Source organism: Cydia amplana, chromosome 3 (assembly GCF_948474715.1).
Source record: "Cydia amplana chromosome 3, ilCydAmpl1.1, whole genome shotgun sequence".
NCBI lineage: Eukaryota > Metazoa > Arthropoda > Insecta > Lepidoptera > Tortricidae > Cydia > Cydia amplana.
The window spans coordinates 3,040,021-3,062,629 of NC_086071.1; the positions used below are offsets into that span (position 1 = coordinate 3,040,021).

The 22,609-nt window shown below is 38.5% G+C and overlaps 2 protein-coding genes across 3 annotated transcripts; one reads left to right on the forward strand and one right to left on the reverse strand.

Moving 5' to 3' along the window:
* The first annotated feature begins 61 nt into the window (after window positions 1-61).
* Window positions 62-22,033, forward strand: LOC134662364 (exosome complex component RRP43-like). 2 transcript variants are annotated; one of them, XM_063518566.1, is made up of 6 exons: window positions 62-66; window positions 20,429-20,460; window positions 20,538-20,712; window positions 20,799-21,093; window positions 21,451-21,580; window positions 21,799-22,033. In XM_063518566.1, the coding sequence occupies exons 2-6, from the start codon at window positions 20,444-20,446 to the stop codon at window positions 22,025-22,027; spliced, it is 846 nt and encodes a 281-aa protein (XP_063374636.1). In that variant the 5' UTR covers window positions 62-66; window positions 20,429-20,443; the 3' UTR covers window positions 22,028-22,033. The 2 variants fall into 2 exon arrangements, with proteins under 2 accessions (XP_063374636.1, XP_063374635.1); XM_063518565.1 differs by lacking the exon at window positions 62-66 and having other exon boundaries at window positions 20,374-20,460.
* Window positions 14,883-18,915, reverse strand: LOC134662366 (large ribosomal subunit protein eL31). Its single transcript, XM_063518570.1, has 3 exons — window positions 18,798-18,915; window positions 18,425-18,659; window positions 14,883-15,050 (listed from the first exon to the last, which is right to left on the reverse strand). The coding sequence occupies exons 2-3, from the start codon at window positions 18,646-18,648 to the stop codon at window positions 14,900-14,902; spliced, it is 375 nt and encodes a 124-aa protein (XP_063374640.1). The 5' UTR covers window positions 18,649-18,659; window positions 18,798-18,915; the 3' UTR covers window positions 14,883-14,899.
* Window positions 22,034-22,609: the final 576 nt, after the last annotated feature.

Below are 22,609 nucleotides of genomic sequence, written 5' to 3' on the forward strand. Positions count from 1 at the left end.
CGAAGTAGACATCCTCTGATGTTCTTAATACGTAATATAACGATAACTTGACTCCCATTTTCACATGGATATTTTTGATAGTATATATGATCGTTAATCATACAAGTACCTATATAAATATAAACTAAAATAAAATTATAAATCGAATCCAAATTTTTTAAAGCAAGTAACAATACGATAACCTTGCGAACAGGAACGCTAGCCCGCTGCCCCACATACATACACAAATACGTAGAAGAGAGATGTCGTAAAGCTTCAAGCACATAACTCAGTTGGCCGTCTTCCTGCGCCCCCATAAATTACGCCTTACCGAGTAGGTATACATACCGGCACCCATTCGCTTACCAACATAACAATTCCCTTATTTTTTCTCTGACCTCGTCAACTTTCGGTGATATCGTAAAAAAGTAATCCCCTTAAACGCTGACGGACAGTATTCAGGAGTTGGTCATTTTGTTATTAAATATGAGTTTTTTCATAACCTTAAAGGTAATCTTGAAGCTGAAATTCACTGACACGTCTACAAGTACAAACAGCAACACTCTTAACTGCCAGTCGGTGGACCTTATGCCTTTTGTAATAAGGTTTACGAACGGTCAGGTAACAGTGTGGGCGATGCTGGGGCGATGGTACAGTCGACGTCAAAGATATGTTTACATTTTTCGCCTTATTACTAAGGAGTAAGGTGCAAAAATGTAAACATATCTTTGACGTCGACTGTACATAATATTTTTTGAGCCGCAAACTAAGCAAGCCTCCAGTCGAGAATATTATTTGTGTAATTTTAACTTTAGATCTCACTCTTATTTCAACGCATTGTAGATTTTTAAATAAAGTAACTATTACTTTATTAACACGCTTAGCAACAGGGTGATTAGTGTTGCTAAGCGTAACTTAGCACCACTTATCACCCTGCATACTGAGTGCCAGTTGCATCAAACACCCTTGACAAACTGACCAACGGCACTCGGCAGAATCCCATACAATAAAAAAAATTGCGAACGTTTTAACGGTGACAGACGGCTTGGTGCAACCGACCATGACGTACAGACACTACAACTGACATTTAAAAATAATATGGAGGCCATGTAATCCCTTATTAATAATTATTATAAATTCGAAAGTAACTCTGTCTGTCTGGTGCCTGGTACCTTAACGCTTAAGATAAATCGCTAAAACGATAGATGAAATTTGGTTTGAAGATAGTCTGAGGTCTGGGAAAGGAAACAGGTCGCATAGCATAATTTTTATCAATCAACATGGTATGGTCATTCCACGCAGACGAAGTCGCGGGCCGAAGCTAGTAAATTAAAGCATGAACACAATCTACTTGCTCAAACAATGCTATTGCTTGCTAAAGTGCTACGTGCTACGCCGTAGGCTGCTACGAAACCTGGGTCGGCAAAATATTTGGCAGATTTTTCAATCGCCGGTAAAAGTACCTATCGCATGTTTGGTGTCTGTTTTGCTTTTCACCGCGAAAGTGGTTTTTATTGATAGCACTAGTGATCGCTTACCGGTGAAACGTGATGTGAGTCTGAGCCGATTCCATCTATTGAAATACGCTCAACATAAACATTGCCGAGCCCATTCCAGTTGAGAAAGTGAAACCAAGATGACGTTGCTGCAGTGTTGTGAATAACGCTTATTTTTAGACTTAAAGACTCGAGCCCTCAAGACTCGTAAGTCTTGAAGACTCGACTATATTTGAGAATTGTATTTATTTATTTTACGCGTATGGATGTAAGAAATCGTTTTCGTAGCCTTTGAGGCGTTAAGCCTCGAGTCTATAAGAATGAGCGTTATTCACAACACTAAGTTGCTGCCCATGATAGGTACTTTCGCTACTTTAGCAGCAAGTGCCGCTCTGTCAACCGAACTGTACATAATTTTTCTTCATTACATACACTGCGATAAGTATGGTAACCGTAACCACATTCGCGATGAACTAAATTGTACTTGTATTGTGATATTTTAAGTTCAATTTTGTACTTATGTCACTATGATAAATTGATTAAATACGTATAAAAGTGAATATTATACTATAGTTCAGCGGACGGCAACCCGCGGCCCGTGAACCTGTCACTTGCGGCCCGCGAGCCTCCCTGGCTATTATGTATGTAATATTGACAAACGACAATGTCTGATAAAGTCATAAATATTAACAAAGTGCGGCCCGCGTCAACTTCGTTAACTACTATGTGGCCCTTGGCTGCTAAAAGGTTGCCGACCGCTGCTATAGTTGATCAAACCAATTTGTCAGTAAATAGGAACAAAAAAACTATACTCATCCTTTTCTTTTGGGTGCTAGTACCTACTAGTGTAAGACAAAGTTAGTATGATTCTCTCTGCCTGTGTTTAAAATGAGACAGTCATTTGACACACTATATTATATCGAACAGAGGGCACTAAAAGCGATTCATAATTTCCGTTCCACGCCAGTATGTGGCACACGGGTATCAGGATGGCGCGGCAAGACGAGATGTCTTCGGTAATGGGTTTAGCCGTGCTAATGGAAGGCAACCGCAGGCTTAACGCTGCGGCTGACGGGCAGGGCCGCTTCCGAAAACAGTGACATCCGTTGAGCGGAATGTTAACAGAATCAGTGAATACATTATCTAATACCTTTAAACGAGCAATTTTTGTTTATTTATTTATTTATTTATATATTTCGGGGATCTCGCAAACGGCTCTAACGGTTTCGATGAAATTTGCTATATGGGGGTTTTCGGGGGCGAAAAATCGATCTAGCTAGGTCTTATCTCTGGGAAAACGCGCATTCTCGAGTTTTTTATATGTTTTCCGAGCGAAGCTCGGTCACCCAGATATTAGTTAGAATGTAAACATGCCATTGGGACTGTTGGGACCGTGCTTGACGGCAGTGCCGCCTTGTGCCACATTGGGATCATCTCTAAATATATACTCGTATCGGTTCAATTATACACAGATACCGACAACGCACAGCCTTAAACTTTGAAATTCAAAACATATTTTGTAAATATTTGTAATACTACATTTAGCGGGGATTTTTTGCAATTCCAACCCCCAGGCGAGTGAAAATTGAGTTGAATTTTGAACGATTTCCACGCAGACGAGGTACCTACCTATTTTTAATTTATTTTATATCACGTGAAAGTTTAAATCAATTAACAATATATTTTAAAAACTACCCCGAACCTCGGGTTCGCGATGGACGTTAAAATCCCTAGAGAAGTACCCAAGCAAAATGTCGTATCAAAACAAGATCACAATTATAGCAATTTTTTTAATCTTAATCGGGCTCTTGTTAACTTCACGTCACAGGCGAGCGAAGCCACTCGCAAATTTTTATACAAATCTCAATAGTGGCTATCGTTTTGCAGTTCGACGAAAAGAAGCAGATTCCAACAAATCAATATCTCTTTTTAACAAGGGTCACCACTATCTATGGGTCATGGGCTCTTGGGTAAGGGTTAAAATTCATTATACGCCATATAATCCGCTTAAATACTTTTATAGTAGTAGTAGTACAAAACACTTTTCTCGTATTGTTCAAAAATAAACATAAAACAGGAAAAACCCACATCATTTGTACAAAGGCGAACTTATCCCTTTCAGGTAGTATATTTTCCAGTTAACCTTTGAGCAATTGAGGGAGAATTGCTTAATTCATGAATAACTATCGAGCCAACCGAAAACAATAGGTTTTATGGGACATCACTTCATCATGCCTTAAATCAATAATTAATTACTCATTCACTACGCCGAACATGGCTGTTTGGCCGCAAATACCCTATTTGCCTAGGTAAATAAACAAAGCACTAGGTATTGTTTTACATGTCTGGAAACATGCAATTAAGTGAACGTTGCTGTGAGCAATCAACTTGAATTGTTTCCACGTAATAACAATTGTACCTACCTATTATATTATTCATCAAAAAATTTGACAATTCACATTCTGTATACAGCGTGCTTCCTGTAACAGGAGCAATAAATTAAACTGTAGGCTGTACTCCTCAAACTGACCAACATTTGTTCAGCAACTTTTGAAAATAACTCATGTTTTGATTTTTATTACACTTTAAAGTTTATTCTAAGACGCAATGTATTGCAAATTTTGTTATGTTTAAAGCGTGACAAGCAACGTCAAACACACTGATGTCAGCGTACATTGAAGGCAATATTTATTTTGTATGAAAAAGAGGAAGTATAGGTTTCATAATTTTTAAAAAATGCTGAACAAATGTTGGTCAGTTTGAGGAGTACAGCCTTTACTTTAATTTATTGCTCCTGTTACAGGAAGCACCCTGTATAACAATAGATACCTGACATAACTGTATAATAGGTTTCTATTTCCGATTTCCAATCTTCTGATGCAAGAAGATCAGTGGTAAGATACCATGGCCCTTCTCTTCAGTTTAAAATGTTAAATAATAATTTGAAATAAAAAAACCGGCCAAGTGCGAGTCGGACTCGCGCACGGAGGGTTCCGCACCATCAACAAAAAATAGAGCAAAACAAGCAAAAAAACGGTCACCCATCCAAGTACTGACCCCGCCCGACGTTGTTTAACTTCGGTCAAAAATCACGTTTGTTGTATGGGAGCCCCACTAAAAATCTGTATTTTATTCTGTTTTTAGTATTTGTTGTTATAGCGGCAACAGAAATACATCATCTGTGAAAATTTCAACTGTCTAGCTATCACGGTTCGTGAGATACAGTCTGGTAACAGACTGACGGACGGACGGACGGACGGACGGACAGCGGAGTCTTAGTAATAGGGTCCCGTTTTTACCCTTTGGGTACGGAACCCTAAAATGTACCTGTCTAGAGCTAAAACAAAGAGAGCTTGAGCTTAGAGTCAATAGTTATTTGTACAACAAGAGATCAAAGTTTGATATTTCTTTGAGTGCTTATTTTGAGTCCCGTGCAAGCGAAAGATTCTATACTAGATCTAATTTAGAATCTTGAGCGTAGTAAGGGACTCAAAAGCGCACGAGATGTAAATAACTTTGATCTCGTGTAGTTCACAAAACTTTTCACCTCAGCAGTGAGAACATATTAGAGAACCCGAAAAATGTATTCCTTCTTCATCACTTACCTATTCACTCATGTTTTCTTAAGATATACCAACAATTAAGTTTTCACCTCAGCAGCTCGAACAAGGGTACTTTGCTAGTTAAAAACAGTGAGCAAAATCGCATTTTGCTCACTGAGTGAGCAAACTCGCATTTTGCTCATTTTGTCTCACTCAGTGAGCAAAATGCGATTTTGCTCACTGTTTTTAACTAGCAAAGTACCCTTGTTCGAGCTGCTGAGGTGAAAATGTTTTTTTTTCTAAACCATTTTTTAATGCGCGTCCCTCACCAGTATCTAGCTACGCTCATATCTAAAATAAACTTAGGCCCGTGGGTAATTCTGGCCAAGGTGATATTAAGTACAAGTCTCCAGCCGTGTAAATTGCGAATCATCATTAATTCATAAATTGTATGGCATCCCGATTAAGGCCATAATCGTAATGACCATGGACCTTTGGAGTCTTCAGGCGAGACACACAAAGCACAGCTAGCAATACTAGGTACCTACCGACTTTCGCAATAATTCTTTTTAGGGTTCCGTACCCAAAGGGTAAAAACGGGACCCTATTACTAAGACTCCGCTGTCCGTCCGTCCGTCCGTCCGTCTGTCACCAGGCTGTATCTCACGAACCGTGATAGCTAGACGGTTGAAATTTTCACAAATGATGTATTTCTGTTGCCGCTATAACAACAAATACTAAAAACATAATAAACTAAAGATTTAAGTGGGGCTCCCATACAACAAACGTGATTTTTGACCGAAGTTAAGCAACGTCGGGCGAGGTCAGTACTTGGATGGGTGACCGTTTTTTTGCTTGTTTTTTGTTGATGGTGCGGAACCCTCCGTGCGCGAGTCCGACTCGCACTTGGCCGGTTTTTAGAATATTAAGTAGCTAATATAGGTACCTAGTATATATGTACCTACATTTAAATTACGAGAACATATTTTACCTATATTAATGACAACTACGACTTTAACATGCAGGTACCTATCCTATTCCAATATCCCGATAATCACCAACCAACGTAGGTTGCGTCTGCCAACTGTAACATATAGGTAATATGTGTTCCGACGGCATACCCCCAGGGTACTATTTTCAGAAGCCTCCTGACGTCTGAGCAATGCTTTCTCGTATATGTGCGGACGTAAAAACTATTTAAAGTACTTCGCAAATTACTTTTCAAGTTGAGCAACTACTATCAGGGGGATGCAAGGGAACCGAACAATCATCAAAGCACTTTTGAAATCAAGTACTTCTTCTACCTACCGATGAACTACAGTACCTACCTACTACAAACTAGGCAGGTATCTATGATTCTTTAGCATTATAAGAATTTCGCAGCAGAATAGTAGATTGGCATGGCCAAGGCATGAAAGGCACCCATTTCAATCAAGGTAATTTGGCGCTCGTACGCAGTGCACCAACAGTCAAGAGACTGACATGGTGCCTTAATTTTACCCGAGTGAATACAGTCATTCGTGGTAAGAGATCCCGCGGAGGTAGACAGAGGGAAGTGTGTAGGGTATTAGCAGGATTAGAGATGTCGTCGACATTTCAGAACCACGCGATCGTGAGGTATGGACGCAAAATGAATGCAGTTGGGCAAACGTCGCATAATTTAAACCCTTTAAACATTACGAGGGCTGTTTGATAAGTACCCGTTTTCCAAATGTATTAATATCACGGGCCGAAAATATGTATACAATCGTTTTAAGCCATTTTTCAGAGGTGGGAAAATTCCAAAAAAACAGCATTCTTTTGTTTTTTTCTCATTTGACAGCGATTCAGTGAAAGCGTGAACTTAAAATTGTGAAAATGGAGAAAGAGCAGTATCGGTCTGTAATTAGATTCTTGTTTTTGGAAGGAAAAACATGTGATGAAATAAAAGTAAGAATGCAAGCGGTTTACCATGAATGTGCTCCTTCTATGACAACCGTCAGATACTTACTGGTTTAACGAGTTTAAGCGGGGGAGAACAACCGTCTTTGATGATGATCGCCCAGGCCGCCCAATTGAGGTGACTACAGACGATATGGTTAAGAAAATTGAAAATATCGTTTTAGCCGACCGCCGAATTGAACTTCGAGAAATCGTTGATGCTGTAAATGTTCCAATCGAGCGGGTACAAAACATATTAGAAGAAAAATTGGATATGAAGACAGTATCGGCGAGGTGGTTGCCGCGTTTACTCACGGAGGAGCAAAAACGGAACCGACTGACTACTTCGGAGCAGTGTTTGGCCGTGTTCAAACGTAACCCGAAGGAGTTTCTGCGTCGTTTCGTGACCGTAGACGAAACGTGGGTCACCACTACCCCCCGGAAATGAAAGGGCAGTCGAAGCAGTGGATTTTACCGGGTGAACCTGCGCGAAAGATAGCAAAAATCGTTCCATCGGCTGGAAAGGTCATGGCGACCGTTTTTTGGGATTCGCAGGGTATTATACATATTGAGTTCTTAGAAAAGGGGAAAACGATAACAGGGCAGTACTATGCCAATTTATTGGATGAATTTGACGCTGGGTTGAAGGACAAACGACCCCATTTAAAAAATAAAAAAGTACTGTCTCATCACGACAACGCACCAGCTCATTCGTCTAGAGTTGTGATGGCTAAATTAATACAATTACGCTACGCCCTATTGCCTTACCCCCCGTATTCTCCAGATTTGACCCCATGCGATTTATTTTTGTTTCCCAACCTGAAAAAATGGCTCGGTGGTAAGCGATTTGGATCAAATGACGAAGTCATTGCCGCCACAGAGGCCTATTTTAATGACTTTCCGAAATCATACTTTTTGGATGGTTTATTGAAGCTTGAATATAGGTGGAACAAGTGTATAGAGTTAAAAGGAGACTATGAAGAAAAATAAATGCATATAAACAAAAACAACTGATTATTTTTTTCATAAACGGGTACTTATCAAACAGCCCTCGTACATCATTATATTTCTTGGGGCAAATTGAATGGATGTAGTAGAATCAATAAAACTATTATTTACGTTTATTAGTATGATTTAGTTATTGCAGTATTTAAATGAAAGTAAATATTGCGGTATAAGGAATTGTCATATGAGTTAGGACCGATCGATCGTTAGATACAACCTGACTCAGATATATCTATCGGATTATATGGAGCGGCCAACATGTTTACTAGTTTCAGAAGACGCCTCTATTATCAATACCTATATATTGTGTAAGTTAAGATATTTAAGCATCCTGACCGCTCAGATATATCTGACCTGAAGGTACTTGTAATTAGGTACGTTTTATGTTTCGTAAGTAGTTGGATTCACTCAATGTAATAGACTCCTACATTGCGATTTCATTTCCTCCCGCGGAGTAGAACGGCCGTCTTCATTGTTATCAGATCTCCTTTGGATTGGAACTGCTGATTACTAGATCCCTTGGATTTAGACGATTCACTTATTTACTTTGTACGAGAAACGAGGACAAGGACGCATGAAACGATTATATAATATTAGCAGATTAACCACTCCTAAAAAAAACTCTCGAATTAATTAATATCATTTAAACTGAGTAAAAAATATAATTACAAAAGGCGGAATCTGCATTCTCTACCAGTCAATCTTTATACAAAACAGAGAAGCAGTTGTTGTCATCGAGAAGGTGGGAGATTTTTGCCAAAATGTAGGTAATTGCCGATATTACCTATGTTAGAATGCATGAGAATGTTTGTGTTGTGTTGTGGTGAATCGATTCGTTTTCTTTATATGGGTAGCATTTTTTTAAGCCGGCTACACTTTTACCGACTTTGAAATATAAGGTTTTTACGTAGGTAATAAGTGGAGAGTTTATAGTCCATTATTGTCGCGCGTGTCCTACGCGTGGCGAGGTGATATGTTGACCAAAGCTCTCGGAAACAGTAATCTCAGCGTTCATATGCTTGAAAATAACAAATTCAGAATGTAAAATTAATAAAAAAACGGCCGAAAGGAATGAATGAACGATTGTTATAAAAATAATTAATTAAAAATTAAAAAAACACGACTGCAGTTTAAAAGCGAACTGAAAAGCCAAAAATAATTTTTGTTATGTTAGTTACTCAACTTAATTAATGTAAATTAGAATATAAGTGTTCAGGCAGGGTCATAATAAGCAAATGCAAAAGCTTAGGCTCATTTAAGATCGTGACTGTACCTGCATATTTTATTTCAATTGCAGTCGGGGACCTTGATGTATTAAAATTTTCCCATTTAAAAGGTCCCCGACTGCAATCAAAATAAAATATACAGGTACAGTCACGATCCTAAATGAGCCTAAACTTTTGCATTTGCTGTTTATGACCCTGCCTGAACACTTATATTCTAATTTACATTAATTAAGTTGAGTAACTAACATAACAAAAATTATTTTTGGCTTTTCAGTTCGCTTTTAAACTGCAGTCGTGTTTTTTTAATTTTTAATTAATTATTTTTATTTTATACATTTTAGTGATCATACAAACTACCCATATTTTTTATGATTTAAGGCAATGTAGTTCCTTCAAGGAGCTTTCATCATGCTGATTTTTGATATGTTACCATGAAACGTGCTTGAAAACCTAAATAGGTCGGACCCAAAAACCAGACGTATTGAAAAGTGCTGGAGCTTACTATCTCTGCAACTACATATTTCCTATAATATCTTTAATACCGCATAATTATAATACCGATATTTAGATAATAATATATGTAGGTACATGGTAGCCATTACTCAGAATTGCATGTACCTAATGCTGATACAGATGGCGCTGATTTATTCGGATCTAAAGTAACACTCGTGGAGGTTTATTTACGTGATTACCTCCTCATCAGTTAATCAACGGATTTGAGCAAAAGTTGTGGCATCTGATAGATATTACTGCGATTTAGGTTAATAGTACAAGCATAAAATATGTGGGCTTATAGCGAGCTGTAAAAGTTCCTTCGACCCTTTGTGGAGCTTGGTCTTCGGCCTTTATCATTTAGATACTTGTATAATATTGTTTCTGTGTTTGAAGAACTAGTAAGCATGGACGCGAGCTTGCGTGGAAACGATTCTCTCTTGGACGCTTCGAGCCATCGGCCTCTAATTGGAGCTTTGGCCTTCGGCCTTTGCAATTAAGAAACTTGGGGAAGTTCCAAAAAGCACGCACCTGGCTTACGCTCCGGGCCTTACGGCCCTACGCGGAGCTCGACCTTCGGAATTGAGGTGCTTGGGGAAGTTGGAAGCGCGCACCGAGCCTGGCTCCGGGCCTTCGGCCCTACTCGGAGCTCGGCCTTCGGTCTTCGCAATTAAGAAACTTGGGGAAGATAAAAAAAGCACGCACCTGGCTTACGCTCCGGGCCCTACGCGGAGTTCGGCCTTCGGTATGATTATGCTTGGGGAAGTTGGAAGCACGCACCGAGCCTGGCTCCAGGCCTTCGGCCCTACGCGGAGCTCGGCCTTCGGCCTTCGCAATTAAGAAACTTAGGGAACTTACAAAAAGCACGCACCTGGCTTACGCTCCGGGCCTTACGGCCCTACGCGGAGCTCGGCCTTCGGAATTAAGATGCTTGGGGAAGTTGGAAGCGCGCACTGAGCTTGACTAAGGGCCTGCGGCCCTACGCGGAGCTCGGCCTTCGGCCTTCGCAATTAAGAAACTTGGGGAAGATACAAAAAGCACGCACCTGCCTTACGCTCCAGTCCTTCGGCCCTGCGAGGAGCTCGGCTTTCGGCTTTTGCAATTAGAATACTTGGGGATTTTGTATAAAGCGCGCACCGGGTCTGTCTTACGCTCCGGGCCTTCGTGTAGGGTATGCAGCTCGGCCTTTGGCCTTTGAAAAAATGTAGATTTTACAAAAAAATACGTTATTAATGACACTTTCACACTTTTTTCTGTCAAAGTCGGTACAGAGTTAGCTTAGACGGACTCTACAATCGTATTGATTAATAAATATAAGTTATTTGTACACATTTCGATTCCATTAGCGCAATTTGGAACATAGGTATTGGCGGCTTTTAAAACATGTGTTTCAAACTTTAAGTAGTATAATGTAATATGTACTATATATATATATGTTTTTTTATGATCGGCGGTCAAAACCTTCCTTTTAATATCCGATTCAATAATAATATTTGGTTTCATGGGATTTGCTTTTCTTAACATATTTTGAAAATTCTTACTTTCTCAAAATTAGACTTAAACCAACATGTTGCATATATATTATTACTCGTCTTTCAAAGCTCTACATTTTGATACCCTACTCGATAGGTTTGCAAGATATTTTTTTCTTAAGGTTGCGTAATTTGGCGTATTAAGTCCGCCATATTGATTTTGTAATGACGTCACATAGCCTATGTCACCCGGAATGACGTAAGGATTCTAATGATATATCATACATCTAAATCGGTTAAGGCATTCTGAAGTTATCGTGGAATAAAGAAACTCACATACATATATACATACAAACATGAACGCTGAAAACAATACACTCTGTTTTTTGGGCAGTCGTGTAAAAATGCGGACGGAGTCGCGGGCAGGGGCTAATACCTACTCGTAGTAATAAAAACTTGTTACGTGTCTGCCATAGTATTTTATAATCTAACAAAACGCTCGGATCGGACGTAATAATGTAACGTATACGTGACTAGCTGTTGCCCGCGGCTTCGTTCGCGTGGAGTTGTATGTTGGTGGTAATATATTTTACATGAGCATAGGGCATTATGCAGCAAGAGATAGCGGTCATCTTCTTCTTCTTTATTTGTATTGCCGTAACGGATGTCGGCGACCACCTAAAGAAGATAGCAGTAGGGACGGTTAATCATTTGTTAATATATACAAAGCATGAGATTTGTCTGCCACAACTACATACTTATGAAGTTATGAAGTTTCAAGCCCCTATAGTAACGGCACCAGTCATGGGACATTTAAGAGGAAATTTGGAGTATTTGTGATATTTCCCTGATACATGTAAAAGTTCTACCGCTTAGCTTGTTAAAAGATGAATATCCTATCCTTCTTTCATGTTTCAGGCGTGTTGCATCAAAGATACTGCAGTTAGTTTCCACATAATTAATAAGTATGTTTTTTTTCTCCAGTCATGGACACCAAAGCTCCAGTAATGGAACCCCGGTAATGGACGTGGATCCAGTAATGGGCCCCCTATAATGGGCATACCCTATCAGTATAAGATATTGGAATAGGGAATAAGTTTTTGGCAAAAAACTAGTTATTAGTCATTTTTGTCACCCGATTGCATTGTCATCCGATTTGCATACGTATCCAAAATTTCAACTCAATCGGAAATCCGAAAGTGGCTCAAATGCCATTTCCAAGATTTGAACCACACTAATACAGGGTGGATTTTCTTTTTGGGTCAGTGAGAGCAGCTACCAGATCCCGTGCTGCTACGAGAAAACGGTCTTAGAAGACCTTCCCTCGATTTCAAATTAATGAAGATTGGCTTTTACAGATTATGGAAAAAACATACAGGGTGCGAGGAAAAGGTAATTTTTGACAAACTTTTTTTTTATGCCATTCGATCCCATTCCTATTGAGGATCAAAAGCTTGTATGGAACAAAAAAAAAATCCGGCTAGAAAAGCCACAAATCGAGGAAAACATTTCCCATACAATTTGTATGAAAATGAAAACTTATATTTTTCACATGCTATTTTTGTATGCCAATCGATTCCATTCCTATCCAGTATCAATAGTTTTTTTGTGGTCAAAATTAAATTTCACATTTTCTCCATAGTAAATGTATGGAAAAAGTTTTTATTAATTTGTGGCTTTTTAGTACATTATCGTAAGTTGACCCCAAAGAAACTATTGATACTAGATAAGAATGGAATCAATTGGCATAGAAAAATAGCATGTGAAAAATAAAAGTTTTGATTTTCATACAAATTGTATGGGAAAAGTTTTCCTCGATTTGTGGCTTTTCTAGCCGGATTTTTTTTTTAGTTCCATACAAGCTTTTGATCCTCAATAGGAATGGGATCGATTGGCATCAAAAAAAAGATTGTCAAAAATTACCTTTTTCTCGCACCCTGTATGTTTTTTCCAAAATCTGTAAAAGCCAATCTTCATTAATTTCAAATCGAGGGAAGGTTTTCTAAGACCGTTTTCTCGTCGCAGCACGGGATCTGGTAGCTGCCCTCACTGACCCAAAAAGAGAATCCACCCTGTATACAAACTAACAGGGCAAGTTAAATAAAATTTTGTAAAAACGATATTAATTTATCCGAAGTTCGAGGAGACCTCCTGACATAGTTCGTACGAGTAACTACATTATACTTCTGTATTGTTTAAACATGAAATTACGCCATGGCAAGCATCATTATGTAAATTATCCCATCATAGGAGGTATGCAGTTTTACAGCTCCTATAATGGGATTGGGCAAAATACCACTATTTTTTATACATCTCTAGAGTCACAACATAATGTGTTGTATACCTTATCTCATGGTAAATGCAATTAACAAAACACATTCATAGTTTACAGCAAGTAATAATTAATTACAATTTAATATATGAACTCACCTCTCTTAGCGAAGTTGTTAAGAATTCTTACTGGTTATTTTTTCCAGTGACACGACAACTTTTGGGTTGGCGCCAATTTCTTAAAAAGTAACCGAAATTAATAAAAAGTCAAACTTAAACAGCTCTATGACTCTTATTTATGGTAAAATATTGCCAGTGTTTATAAACTACTTTTACATACTTATTTTAGAGGATTTGTGGTTTTATGTCCCATTACCGGTTCCACGTCCATTATAGGGTCCATTACCATAACTGAAAAAAATGTTCCTCCCGACACCCTTAGAAGATTTTCAAGTCCACTATTTAAAAAAAAGTTCGCTTCCGATGCAAACTTTCAACCCTTTTTCACCACCTTTGAGGGATGAATTTTAAAAAACGCTGAAATGAGTTTTCGTCTCTTTTAATAAAATACCTTTATACGAAGTTTCAAGTTCCTAGCTTAAAATAATAATTTAACCCCATACAAACTTTCAACCCCTTTTTAACCCTTTAAAGGATGAATTTTTAAAAACGCTGAAATCACTTTTCTTGTATTGTAATAATATGCCTTTATACAAAGATTCAAGCCCGCACTCCCAAAAATGTTTGATCTCCATACAAACTTTAGAATTGCTAAAGGTAGGTTTTCCCAAAACCTAGATTCCAATATATTCCAGTTAATCAAGCTTTGATAATTCATTTCAAGATAAGTCACGTTTCCCGAAAGTGCAATCTAATTTGAACCTTAAATCGGAACACTTATGTTTAAACTAGCTTTTGCCCGCGGCTTCGCACGCGCAGGAGTTTTTTTTTTAATTTTGGACCCCCATTTCACCCCTTCAGGGGATGAATTTTGAAAAATCCTTTCTTAGTGGACCCCTAGACCTTATAAGGAACCTACTTGCCAAATTTGGACTTTCTAGTCCCAGCGGTTTGGGCTGTGCGTTGATTTAAGTCAGTCAGTCAGTCAGGTCTTTCACGTTTATATATATAGAAAATCCTATTGGCGCGTATTTGATCGTGTTATGCCTGGAAAAGGGTTAACGCCATCTACACCATAGTTATTTCAACATTTTTAACCTCTGGAGTCCTAGGTTTTAAACTTTAGTTGAATTTTGGTTGTGAATTATTTCGGACGCTATATCGCATTTGTGGGACTCTAGAGATTAAGGGCTCATTTAGACGGTGCGAGAACTCGCATGCGAGTTTCATTACATTGCGTCATTTGATCGGTCAGCTGAATTGATGTAACATCAACGGTCCGCAATGTAACTAATATCGTATACGAGTTCGCGCGTCGTCTAAATGAGCCCCAAGTGTAGGTAAATAAAACTGCTGGAATATGTTACACCTATTCTTTATTCTTGGCTAGCGTCCACGTTCTCCGTCTGCAGACCCTTGATGGAGGCAACGGGTACGTAGGTCACCAGCGTGAACAGCTTGTGCGCGGAGTCCTCATCATCGTTGCGTCTGCGGGACAGCCTCACGCGCACGCGGAAGGGGACGTTCCTGAAAAAGGACAAGAGGAATGGTTACTTTACTGTTAACAGTCTCCTACCGCAGTCTGTAGCAGGGATGTTGCGAATATCCGCATCCGCAACCACGGAACTTCCGCATTATTTTCAACTAACTTTCAACAATAAAATCGATGCGGATTTAATGCGGATGCGGATGTGGAACAGGTCGGTACAGGAACGTCTTAGCATCGGCGTAAGTGCTAGACTGCTAGGTAATTTAGTCATTAACCAAAAAAAACCTATTAGAAATGAGCAGTCAAGCGTGAGTGGGACTTAATGTACGGAACCCTTGGAACGCGATTCCGACTCGCACTTGGCCGGTTTTTTGAAATAAAAATTACTAAAATGTAATATTTGACGTTTTTTATGGTACTATCTTGACGTCCGCATCCGCATCCGCGGATGTCACCCTTTAAAAATCCGCATCCGCATCCGCGTCCGAGGATGTCAAAAAATCGGCATCCGCAACATCCCTGGTCTGTAGTGACCCTGCCTATGAAGCGGGTCGCAGGATTGAATCCTGGTATGCGCACTTATTTGTGTTTATCATGTATATTTGTTCCAGGATTTTATATCTACATATTATATAATATTGTTTAGTAAGCACAACACAAGCCCTATTGAGCTTATTGTGGGACTAGGTAGATTTGTGAAGATTGTCTTATAACATAACATAAATATGTATGTACTTATTTAATATCTTCTTTATGAAGTTTGTGACTTTATTAAAAAATATATATTTATTCTTAAAATCCCACCCTTCTTGATGAGGTATTTTCATTTGTAATTGGAGGTACAAGTCAACAATACATTAGTTTGCCTTACCTTTGCATACAAACTTTTATGCATGGGAAGTTCCTTTCCTCTGCAACTGACTGAACACAGATTTTGGTAGTATTTTTAATAATTGTTTCAAGTTATTAATTACTAGAACAGTTGTAATGTATAATGTCTAATTAAATTTCTATCGTCTAACAAGATAGTCGTCCCAGGCAAAGTAGGTGGCACCATACATTTACACAGCTGAAACCGGTCTGGGGCTCAAACGTGGTCACGCGGAGGATCAAGATTTCCCGTTCTGTTGTGCTCTTCGGCTGCGAGACTTGTAAGGGCACAAAGGGTCTGATGGGCAAGCTGCAAGTGTTTGTTAACAAATGCCTAAGATCCATTCTGCGCGTATTCTGGCCGAACACTATCAGCAACAAGGATCTATGGAATCATCATATGGTCAAGCAAGAGATCGCTCAACGGAAGTGGAAGTGGGTTGTGCACACCCTTCGAAGACCGGAAGACAACGCTAGAATCGCCTTCACGTGGAAGCCGCACGGGGCAGGCGGAAGGGCCGACCGGCGCACACGTGGCAACGTACTGTCGACGCCGAGCTGCGGGCAGCTGGACTGAGTTGGAGGGACGCGGAGCGCGACGCACAGGACAGGAGCCGATGGCGACGTCTCACGAAGGCCCTTTGTACCAATGGGGTACCGTAGGACTACAACAACATTGAAACTGCCCTTTTCAACTTTTTTGATATCTGGCAAACACATTGTCATACTTCATATCCAGATATGAGCAATCAGGAACACAATGTGGTTGCCAAAATATTGGAACCAAGGCCGTAGTATTACGTTAAGCCTACACACAACATACCAGGACCATCTTAAGCCTTGGTATGGCAAAAAAAATTGGAGATTCCAAATTGAGAGAGGCAATTATCAATCTTTTGGGGGCTCTGTAATCATGGGCCATGATTGTAGGCCCAGGCAGGCCCAGTGGCCTAGCAGTAAAGACAGCACTGCATCATAATGTCAGTGTTAAATTATCAATGTTAGGCTCACAAGCTTTGGCAAACTATGTAGCATATTCCAAATGCTAATATGAATTGTATCGGACAATAAGTAGTGGCTTATTTCAGATAAAAAGTAAATAAATTACAGGACAATCTTACAACAAATCAACCTAGTCCCACAGCACAGCAAACTCAATAAGGCTTGTGTTGTGGTTAGTAGATGATGATTATAATATACCTATAGGTATTATTTTTAGCTATTACAAATTATAGATAGTATTAAATCAACCAATCAGATTACCAATAAATGCCATGGTTTCCACTTATAAATATAAAACATCCATAACTCAGGAATAAATGTTTATTATAAACACACAAATAAATGCCCATATACAGGGTGTAATCTAAAACGTGATACAAGATAATCAAACCTGAATCTTTTCATGATTTTGAACAACTTTTACTATGGGGTCAACTTTGTAAATTAACAATAAAAAAAATCTTTACCATACATTTTTGTCTACCTCTCCTTGACCATTTCTATGGAACAGCTCAATTTTTTTTTAATATTACAAAATTGACCCCATAGTAAAAGTTGTTCAAAATCATGAAAAGATTCAGGTTTGATTATCTTGTATCACGTTTTAGATTACAGCCTGTATAATCACTACATAGTATAAAACGTGGAGTAAAATAATACTCGAGTGGCGACCATGGGGGGAAGAACGTCCTCCAAGTAGACCCAATATGCGTTGGGAAGACGACATCAAAAGGGCTGCGGGGATGAGATGCCTCCAGGTTGCACAGAACCGGGACGAATGGCGAAGAATGAAGGAGGCCTACACCCGAAGGGTAGAAAAGGGCTAAAGAGAGAGAGTATAAAACAAATTCGCTTCCCGCTGTCCGTCTGTCTGTATGTATGCTTAGATCTTTAAAACTCTACACAACAGATTTTGATGTGGTTTTTTTTCAATACATAGAGTGATTCAAGAGGAAGGTTTATGTATAATTTGTTAACCCGTGCAAAGCCGGGGCGGGTCGCTAGTTAAACACATATCAGCAAGTCAGCTGAAGCAGTTGTAGCTTGGTACAGAAACAGAACTACCCCTCACATTGTGAGTAACAACGGTTCTCCCAGGTTTAGCAACTATCAACCATATATACATATTTTTGCATTTAGATGTCTGGATTGCCATGTAATGTTTTTGGAGACAGTATGTTTTAATATGATTGCTAAAGTTTAGTAATAAAAATCTTAATCATCTGAGTCCCAGAAGCTGTTATAAAGGCTTTGTTCCAAAATTTAATTTAATCTTAAGACATGGTCCAAATTCAAAAACAAAACTTATACTACTGGGACTTAGATGGTTGAGCTATGAAACTTATACCTTTTTGGTTTTTAATTATTATAAGAGAATATCTACGATCAAAAAATACTTGTCTTGTTTCATTGGCTCTTGGCTGATACAGAATGGAAACAAAAAGTAAGGTTATATTTTCCTATCCCAGTAAACAGCAAATTATAGATAGTAATAAATCAACCAATCAGATTACCAATAAATGCCATGGTTTCCACTTACTTGACTCCCTTGGACCACAGGTATTTGTTTAAACGGGTGTCCACACGAACATCGGGAGTTCCCATTTGTTTTTCGGCGAACTTCCTGATTTCCTTAATGGCTCGAGGAGCGCGCCTCTTGAAACCAACTCCATGAAGGCGTTTGTGTAAGTTGACTGTGTATTCACGAGTCACTACTTCGTTAATAGCGGATTTGCCTTTCCTCTCTCCTTTAGGTTTTGCCATTGTGTTGTGAACTGAAAACCAGATAAACACATAAAAATATTGTGTTCCCTGAATACAGTCCTAAGGAACAATCAAGTACCAGTCGGACATGAATTATTATATCACTATTTTCATTTGATTATTTTTGATTTAAAAACAGAAATGCTAACCTAGTTCACGTCTTCGGATACCGACACGAAAAGAAACGTCAACGTCAGTGTCAAAATATGTCAGTGAACTGCTTAATTACTTTTTCTAATAGGCGATTTGAATGCTAGTATATTTTAGCCAAGTCTCATCTATATATTATAATTTAATATAATACCTTTAAACGAGCAATTCTTGTTTATTTATATATTTATTTATTTATTTATTTATATATATATTTCGGGGATCTCGGAAACGGCTCTAACGATTTCGATGAAATTTGCTATATGGGGGTTTTCGGGCGAAAAATCGATCTAGCTAGGTCTTATCTCTGGGAAAACGCGCATTTTCGAGTTTTTATATGTTTTCCGAGCGAAGCTCGGTCACCCAGATATTAACGAATTAAGTGGTATCCAGACAAGACAATTTTTCGCCAATCTGATGAAATTCTCCGATCGAATCAGCAGGTGCGGACACATAAATGCCAATTTTCATAGTAATTATCTATGCAATGCAAATTTCCTGATCAAATCGACTGATTTGATCAGTCCCGTCTGGACACCACTTTATGTGTGTGAAGTCTTGCCAGTTCGCGCTTCGCACCTACTTTGAACGCGGGCCGAAAAGCCGACAAAAAACGGGTAACAAGACGCGAAGGCGTGAACAATCTGCGAAATGTGCAAACAGTTTTGCAGGGAACTGTATTAGATCATAAGTATTCATGTATAACAAATAATAAATAAATAAATAAATAAAAAATCGACGCCACACTCGCGTTCGCGGCTTCGCGCCTCGATTCGCGTACGAGTGTGGAAGGGGCTTTATAAGGCGTCTCCCGATCCAAGATGAATTTAATTTCTGACCAAACCACAGAATAAATAATAGTATTAAGTACAGAAGACTCACTCTCTAACAAAACGCGTCTGTTACGATCAGCACAGATATGACCGCTAGGTGGCGACAGCGCCACGCGCGGCTTATGGCTTTCCCCAAAATTGGGGTCGAACGGATGTACTTTTAGCTACCTGTAACAAAGCGACACAATCGCGGAGTGAGACAAGCCTGACCAAACCAATTAGATTGTCTGGTCTGGACGGCCACTTAATTTGACAATTCTGTCAGTTGTTCGGTTCTGTCAGGTTTTTCTGCAGGGCTGCCAGATCGTAGAATTGGATACGAAATTCGTATAATGGAATTTTTTTCGTATCCATTACGTATAGGTGGTCAATCGGTATAATTGGATACGAAAAAAAACACCGATGTCAAACTACTGACTGACAATACTTACTTCAAAAAACAGTGTGTCAATACTGTTATACAATTTAATGGAACCGTACGTCAACGTCAGGGCTAATTGCGAAAATCGAAGATCGCAAATTGCGGGCGTCCCTCTCTGTCACTCTTATTACCTACGCCTTCATAGGAGTAAAAAATAAAGACCCCGCAATTTGCGAATTTCGGTCTTCGCGGTAAGACCCCAATTTTTAAAATATCGATTTTTTTTAATTGTGTTCTCGTATAATGCAACCGAATTTCGTATAAATTTTGCAGGCACTGGATCGTATAATAAAAAAATATGTACTGGCAGCCCTGTATGTCTGTCACCGCTATACAAAATAAGTGAGGTTATTTTCTCACGTTTTAATTTTATTAAACAAAACAATCACAAATGGCAGAAATATATAAGTAAGTAAAGATAATATCCGTAAAGCCCTCTTATGTATAAATCCGTGTTCGTATACTGTACCACGCCCATGTTATAGGTTAATTCATCCTGTGAAGCATTTTAATGACTACATATCAAGAAACATAAGACCTGATGGAAGGAAGTTTCAGGAACAGCGCAACTTAAAACTCAATGTAGATTCCTTGAAGACTGCGGATGCATCTGCTGTTGTCAAATGTGGAAACACAACAGTTGTTTGTGGCATTAAATTGGTACTAACTTTTATTCTTCAGTTCCTTTAAAAAATATAATGTAATTACTAATTAACTAATCTACCTATTTACAAATGTGTTTGCAGGAGTTAGCAATCCCTAAAGCAGAGGAACCTGATGTTGGATACCTAATTACAAATGTGGAACTACCACCATTGTGCTCATCCAAATACAGACCTGGACCACCATCTGATCATGCACAGATCACAAGCAACTTGGTGTCAGATATTGTCATAAACTCCAAGTGTGTTGACCTGAAAGACCTTTGCATTGTGCCAGATAAATTAGCTTGGGTATTGTACTGTGACATGGTCTGCTTGGACAATGATGGAAGCCTGGTGGATGCTTGCATTATGACTTTGATAGCCAGTCTCAAAACATGTACGCAATATACACATTTATTTTTATTAATCTTTTTATCTGTCTATCACTCCATTGCAAGAGCAATAGAGAGGCAGATAATGAAATTTACATTTTTTGTTTTCCCTCTTACCAAGTTCATTTCATATAGATTTTATGTTAAGGCTATGTTGGGTTGTACATCAATTTAGGTTCTACTTTTGTCTACCCTAAGTTAATAATAATCGTTCAATGAAAACATATGTTGTGACTGAATTTAGGTGCATGATTTTAAAATCCAATGGCTCTATTATCCATAACTTCTAGCAACAAAAGAGATTAGAGAGACTTTTGTACTTATGTGCTTTTAGTTTTTAACAAAACTTGCATTTTTTTCAGTGTCTGTACCACATGTAATTTATGACCATGAAACTGAAGATTTCACAGTAGACACAACTGTTACAAAGCTGTTAACAGTCCATGGAATGCCGGTGGCCACTAGCTTTGCTGTTTATCAGAGTAATCAAAGGTATAAAATTTAATAACTTGACTAGCAAATGTTCTATTAATTAATATATTTAGTGCTTATGTAAACTTTGACATCATACTAGGACATGAGTACTAAGGAAGCAGAATAAAAGCATAGCATGCCCTTGATACTATTTAAACTACATTAGTGTTATATACTAGGATTTTATTTATTAAATTTTCGACATTGAACTTTGAATGAAAACACTTTTTTTCCAGTAATGTCATCCTTACTGATCCATCAAGTTATGAAGAAGACATGTGTGGTGGAATTGGATCTAATTTGATAGTCTGTTACAACAATGGAACATTATGTGGCGTGCAAAAATTAGGTGGACGCAACCTGTCAAAGGATATACAAGAGGACGCCCTGAAAATTGCCAGACAGAGATCAAAACTTGTTGAAGAAGTCATTAATACATGTATTGAAAATCAATTGAAATCATGAATTACATTAAGTTTTCCTTTTATAAAAGAAAATAAATTTTTAGCTATACATCCTAATAGTAGGTACCTCATCCTTGGAAAGAAAGAAAACAAATCTCAAATCATTTTATAAAAGTATGAGTTACAATTTCACAGATTTTTGATCAATCATAGCTTGTCCCAGTCAAAAAGCGATTTTTGGCGATGAGTGACTATCAAAGAGCAGTATTTATCTAATACCTTTAAACGAGCAATTCTTGTTTATATATATATTTCGGGGATCTCGGAAACGGCTCTAACGATTTCGATGAAATTTACTATATGGGGGTTTTCGGGGGCGAGAAATCGATCTAGCTAGGTCTTATCTCTGGGAAAACGCGCATTTTCGAGTTTTTATATGTTTTTCGAGCGAAGCTTAGTCACCCAGATATTAATATAATAATTAGCGATAGCCATCAACTATTTGATTTTGACTGGCATTGGCTTATATATCTATAGTTTGTCAAAGGACTGTCTCATTTCAAACATAGACAGTGATAATCATACTATCTTTGTCTTACACTAGTACTAACACCCAAGAGAAAACGATAGTGTTTTTTTTTCA